The sequence below is a fragment of the Sturnus vulgaris genome, chromosome 9 (assembly GCF_052056855.1).
Source record: "Sturnus vulgaris isolate bStuVul1 chromosome 9, bStuVul1.hap1, whole genome shotgun sequence".
In the NCBI taxonomy this organism is placed as follows: Eukaryota; Metazoa; Chordata; class Aves; order Passeriformes; family Sturnidae; genus Sturnus; species Sturnus vulgaris.
The window spans coordinates 1098575-1104940 of NC_142251.1; the positions used below are offsets into that span (position 1 = coordinate 1098575).

Sequence of the window (6366 nt, forward strand, 5' to 3'; positions counted from 1 at the left end):
GCTCCAGTTCTGGTTTTAATGAGTCACCTGCTCCCCACGATGGGACAGCGTCAGTGCCCTTTTTGGGGTAAAATAAGCAATGAGCAGCAACAGATTTATTTCGGGAAGGTTTTGATCCGTGGTGGGCACATGGACGTGTCACGGGTCTGCTTCCCACTTAGCACCTGACACCACACTGTGCAAGAGCTCTGAGAGTTCTTCCCTTGTCAGAGCCTATTATAGGAAATCAATCCCAGCTTCAGGCTTTAGATCTGGAGGTTTAAATAAAACACCTCTTAGAAAGAACCATCGGAAAGCTTGGAAAATATCTGAAAACGGGATAACTGAGCAGAAGTGGCTAGCACAGAGAGCGAATTAGCTACTCATTCCTAGCCAGCATTTCATTGTGGCTAATAAATACCTCATAAACACCAGCAATGATGGTTTAGAAATACCCCATAAACACCAGAAATGACTGTTTGTAAATCTGCTCTGAAAATCCCTAATAATGATGGGATTCAGGCAAAGGGAATGGCCAAAGTGAAGCCTTGCCACAGGCAAGTTATCCTGCCTGGAGATACAGGAACCCTAAAAGCAGATGTAAGATGAACAGGAATTTTTTTCCAGCAAAAGGAATCCCTTGACCCCATGTTGACCCCACCAATGTTGATTAGTGTACTTTCACAGTTCTGCTTTATTCCCCTATTTTCATTATCATCTTTATTAATTCAGACAGGAACTTTCAAAGTATCTCAGTACAAATGGGCACCTTGCTGGCCTTTAGAGAGGCCATTTCTTTTTTGAGATCTCGGGTTTGGTTCCCCTTGCATGGGGATGGATTTGGTCCGAGTTCTATCCCAGGTATTTTGGCCTCATGTCAAGATTGAAACTCCTCTGGGTTTTTTATGTTAAGACAAAAAAACTCCACAGCAGTATGAAACAGATCTAAAGAGATATTTTTTGTTGGTCTGGGGTGGGAGCAGTACAAGGCTCATAGAAGTGGATTTAAAATAGGAGAATACCACAGTTAGGAATGCAACAAGGATCGTAGAAATTAGAAATGATAACCCAGAAAACCACAAATTGTTTGGGAAGAATGAGCTTGGGGAAGGACAGGGAAGTGCTCCTCCACAAGTGCTGATTTCAGCACAGTTACTGAGTTGTTTTTGTGAATTTCTTCCTAATCTTGGGAGTTCTGCCAGATGTCCTTGTGGTCCATAAATCCTGCATTCCCTGTGCCCACTATCTATGGTTCATCCTTCCCAAGCTTTGTTAAACTCCTCCAGGTCTGAGAGCAGAGAAACATGTCCAGCCCTAACCTTAACAATTCTACCAACAATCCATCTGGTTTTTTTTAATATATGGGCATCACTTGGAGCTTGTCAGCTGCTGTTTCACAGATTCAATGTCACTTCTTGTTGATTACGCCTGAAAGTATACGAAGACCAAACATCACAGAACATCCTTTCTTAAGGAAATGTTACATATTCCACACTTTGCAACGTGACCAGCCTGTAGATGACCCACAAACAGAAACACTTCATAAAAATACATTAATTTCGGACCGATCCCCTCAGAGGCCGACAGCCATTTTGGGGCGTGAGGGCGGGCGGTGCCTGGGCGGGAACGCGAGGGAAGGGGCGGGAAGGGCAGAGCCGAGCCCGGGGAGGGAAACCAGGGGCGGGAAGGGGCCGTGAGGGCAGAGCCGAGCCCAGGGAGGGATCCCATGGAGGGGAAGGGGGCATGAGGGCAGAGCCGAGCCTGGGGAGGGATCCCATGGAGGGGAAGGGGCCATGAGGGCAAAGCCGAGCCTGGGACGGGACCCCATGAAGGGGAAGGGGCCGTGAGGGCAAAGCCGAGCCCAGGGAGGGAAACCAGGGGCGGGAAGGGGCTGTGAAGGCAGAGCCGAGCCGAGTCCAGGGAACGGGAAGGAACGTGAGGGCAGAGCCGAGCCCGAGGAAGGGACCCCATGGAGGGGAAGGGCCGTGAGGGCAGAGCCGAGCCCGAGGAAGGGACCTCATGCAGGGGAAGGGCCGTGAGGGCAGAGCCGAGACCAGGAAGGGAACTCAGGAGCGGGAAGGGGCCATGAGGGCAGAGCCCCCGGGACGGAGCGGGGCAAGGAGGAGCCGGGCGTAGCTCTCCTCCCCGGCCGTGCCGGAGGTGGAACAGTGGGGACGGACACACGGCCGCCTGCTCCTGTCAGGCACCGGGTGGTGCGAGCTTCGGTGTCCCCGCATGAGGGCGTTTGGAGAGACTGCGTTGGGGGAAATTCCTAATAAACGAGGAGAAATACGACTTGTGATTGTGACACACAACTACTCTGTTTCATCCGGCGGTGTGAGGGAGACAAACAATGGACTCACAGAATATCCCGAGTAGAAAGGGATTACACGGATAAGGTCCTGAGTGGACCTTGCTGGCTGTGGCCCCAGGGCTCGGTGGCTTACCCGGGGAGGGCTGAGAAGCTGCTCAGGGCATCCATGCCCCGCGTAATGTCAGTGGGGGCGAAAACCTGACCCGGATTTGAAGTTTTTTAATTAAACCAGCCCTAAATTTAAGCTGGGAGGTGCGCAGGGTGGATGAAAGACGGCAGAGCCCGGCAGCTCCTGGGGGGCTGAGGGAGGGCGACACTCGCCTTAGTGCGCGAAGTGAGGGGTGGAGCAGCAGAACTCGGCTGCAGCGGCTTTAATTCAGGTTGCTCATCTATTTATTTATTTATTCAGGTGTTGATCATCTGTTTATTTATTTTCACGGGGCGGTTGAGCGGAAGGTTGGATTTCTGGAGGCACGGAGCATCCCCTCCCCTAAGGGCGAGGGTGGTGCCGCTTCCCGGGGGCTGGAACCGCCTTCCCGGGGGCTTGGAGCGCGGCTTGCCCGGGGCTTGGAGCGCGGCTTGCCCGGGGCTTGGAGCGCGGCTTGCCCGGGGCTGGAACCGCCTTCCCGGGGTTTGGAGCACGGCTTGCCCGGGGTTTGGAGCACGGCTTGCCCGGGGCTTGGAGCACGGCTTGCCCGGGGCTTGGAGCACGGCTTGCCCGGGGCTTGGAGCGCGGCTTGCCCGGGGCTGGAACCGCCTTCCCGGGGCTTGGAGCGCGGCTTGTCCGGGGCTTGGATCGCGGCTTCCCTGCAGCCAGATCACCTCATCCCCGCGGCTGCCAGGCGATTTCAGCCCCGCTTTCTCTGCTCGGTGGAGCTGATGGCTGCAGGTGAATTCTTATTCTCTCCTCGTAGCGTTAAACGTGCATGGGCTGCATGGCTGGGGTGGGGAGGAACAGTGGTTTATTTCAGGGGAAAAAGGATGGGAGTGATTTGTTAATCGCCGATTTCAATAACGCACCCTTTCCGCCTCCCTCTCCACAGCCCACCTCTGCATAGGGGTGTGTAAACTTGGTGGAACTCGGGCTTTTTGGGCGAAAACCTCCCCTGCCGTCTCGGCGCAGCGAACATGCCCGAGCAGAGCAATGATTACAGGGTGGTGGTGTTCGGGGCAGCGGGGGTCGGCAAAAGCTCCCTGGTCCTGCGCTTTGTAAGGGGCACTTTCAGGGAAACCTACATCCCCACCATCGAGGACACGTACCGGCAGGTGATCAGCTGTGACAAGAGCATCTGCACCCTGCAGATCACGGACACCACGGGCAGCCATCAGTTCCCTGCCATGCAGAGGCTCTCCATCTCCAAAGGGCATGCCTTCATCTTGGTGTACTCCGTCACCAGCAGGCAATCCATGGAAGATCTTCACCCCATCTTCGATGAGATCTGCCAGATCAAAGGCGACATCCAGAAAATCCCGATCATGTTGGTGGGGAACAAAAGTGACGACGCACAGAGAGAGCTGGATGCCAGCGAGGGGCAAGCGCTGGCCAGCAAGTGGAAGTGTGCTTTCATGGAGACGTCGGCCAAAATGAACTACAACGTGCAGGAGCTCTTCCAGGAGCTCTTGAATCTGGAGCAGAGGAGAACTATCAGTCTCCAGGTGGATGGAAAGAAATCCAAACAGCAGAAAAAGAAAGATAAACTGCAAGGCAAATGCTCTGTTATGTGATTGCCTTTGGCTGGGCTTGCTGCACGGCACAGCTGGAGCGTGGACTCCCACAGAAAATACATTTCTGATGGAGATTTTGGAGGAATCCACGCCTTGCAGGGTTGTTGCTTTCCTCTAAAATCCCCACTGGGTAATTGTACGTGTTGTTTTTAAGGAGGATGGCTTCTGCATGTCTTATTTTTTTTAAGCAATAAATGTTCCATGTTAGCAATTACCTGTGACTAGAAGTTTTTAATGTAAGAAGTTTTCCAGAGGAAAAAAAATGTCTGTCAGAACAAACCTCTCTTTCCTGTGAGTACATGCCAGTTTTTAAATATCTCCAGCCTGTTAAGTCAGAGGAAATCATCTATAATGTGTAGAGTTAAATTGTTTTCAGGGATCTATTGACCAGAACAAATCTCTAACAAAGTGAGGCATTTGCTCTAAAAATGAACATATGTGTGGCTCTGGGTGCCTAAATTTTTGATTGACAGTCTGGCTTGCCCACCAAAGCTGCAGTTTTTGCATGGCAGAAGTGAAGTTTTCCTGTGTGCAGTGCAATTCCCGAGACCTGTGCAGTTCTGGGAGTGATTTCAGCTGTATCTGTGTAAAATCAGGCTTTCATTCCTGCTTTACTCCGACTCTCTCTGTTCACCGAGGCAGGAGATCCCACCTGCTCTCACTCCCAGTCCAGGAGTGATCCTTGGTGTCCTTGAGCAGGAGCTGCCTCCTGATGAAGGTAACTGGGAGATTCTTAGTGCCCATTGATGTAGAATAGAAGCTGGTTATCTTTTCCTTAATACCACCACCCTGTTTTTGCTGTCTGAAGCTCCTTTTCCCGGCCTTCCTGGAATTCTATTAGATATTTATTTCCCTCACTCCACCCAAGTTACCCAGGGTTTAGCTGAGACCTGGGACGAGTCAGTTCAGATGACACTGCCTGGGGAAGGAGCATCTACACCTGGAAGCAAACCTCTCTCTGATGAGAACTTTTAGCAAACTCTTCATGTGAGTGAAGAGACTGGAGGGATTTAAAAACCACGTGAATGTGGCACTTGAGGATGTGGGTCAGTGCTGGGGAACAGTTGAACCCCATAGTCTTAGAGGGCTTTTCAAAGCTGATTAATTCCATGATTCTCTCTTATTTGGGGTGTGTTTTAACCCAAGCAGAAGACTAAGACCTTAGTGTCGCACCTTAGGTTTGATTTTTACACAGCAACGTGGTCTTGACACATGAGACACGGGAGGAGAGAAATTGCTGATTTTTATAGCACTTTTCTAGTGAAGTGATTTCGTTGTTGAAGGTGAACACGACATGGAACAGGAGGTGCTGGAGGCTTTCAGGCTCTTACTGTGAGAGTTATTCGTGTCAAGAATGACCTGAGAGGAGCCTGTGAGGAATATGGGGATCTGGAGAGCCAGGGAGACAAGGAGGAATGGCTTCCCAATGCCAGAGGGCAGGGATAGGTGGGATATTGGGATAAATTCCTCCCTGTGAGGGTAGGGAGGCCCTGGCACTGGAATTCCCACAGAAGCTGTGGCTGCCTCTGGATCCCTGGAAGTGTCCAAGCCCAAGGCATTGGGGTTGGAACAGCCTGGGATAGTGGAAGGTGTCCCTGCCCATGGCAGGGGTGGAATGGGATGAGCTTTAAGGTCCCTCCTGACCCAAACCAGTCTGTGATTCAATGGAAGGTGCTGTAGAAGGGCCTTTTCTCCCAGACTGTTCATGTTCCAGGCTAATACACAAATCCATAAATCCATGTGAATATATGACATTTGAACAACTCCTGGCACCTGGTGCTCCCTTGTCTCCTGTGCTGTCCCTGAGCTGCTTTTCCAGTCTCCTTAGGCTGTCCCTACACACTCATGGGGTCAGATGGCTCCCTGTGTGCCAGCAGAGTTTGCCCCAGTTTCATCTGGAGCCCTCACACTCTTCAATTCGCCAGAAAAACCTATTACTTATGATTTCAGAAACCCAACTTCTGCAGGAGGGTTTGGAGCTGTCCAAAAGGTTATGCTCACTTGCCAAAATCAGCACAGAGGCTCTGCTCCTGATTTTCCCTATTGGAGAAGTGACTCCCCCAAGCTCCCAATGCTGGACCTGGGGTGCTGGCTGCTGTCATCCCCCATGTGTGACCTCTCCTGGGGCAGTGTGGGGGCACCCCTGATGGATTTGCTTGGACATAACTCTTCCTTTCTCCTCTCTGACTTTGTGCATGGGTTTTCACCCTCTGTTCTCCCATATCCAAGTAGATACACAAAGCTCTTCATGGGTTGTTTGGTTATTATTACAAAAACTATTTCAGTTCCACTGCAGCCTTTGAAACCCCTCGAAGACGTTTTCTGTCTAAGCCTTTTTAAAATGTCAG

At 51.4% G+C, this 6366-nt stretch overlaps 1 protein-coding gene across 2 annotated transcripts; it reads left to right on the forward strand.

Moving 5' to 3' along the window:
• Nucleotides 1-2522: 2522 nt before the first annotated feature.
• Nucleotides 2523-4232, forward strand: DIRAS3 (DIRAS family GTPase 3). Of its 2 annotated transcripts, none has more exons than XM_088169593.1 (2): nt 2523-2673; nt 3337-4232. In XM_088169593.1, exon 2 carries the CDS (start codon nt 3422-3424, stop codon nt 4016-4018), a length of 597 nt encoding a protein of 198 aa, XP_088025719.1. In that variant the 5' UTR covers nt 2523-2673; nt 3337-3421; the 3' UTR covers nt 4019-4232. The 2 variants fall into 2 exon arrangements, with proteins under 2 accessions (XP_088025719.1, XP_014746569.1); XM_014891083.2 differs by having other exon boundaries at nt 2557-3182.
• Nucleotides 4233-6366: the final 2134 nt, after the last annotated feature.

Excerpts from the sequence above, each read along its gene's own strand:
- DIRAS3 (XM_088169593.1), top strand. The coding sequence starts at position 3,422 with ATGCCCGAGCAGAGCAATGATTACAGGGTGGTGGTGTTCGGGGCAGCG.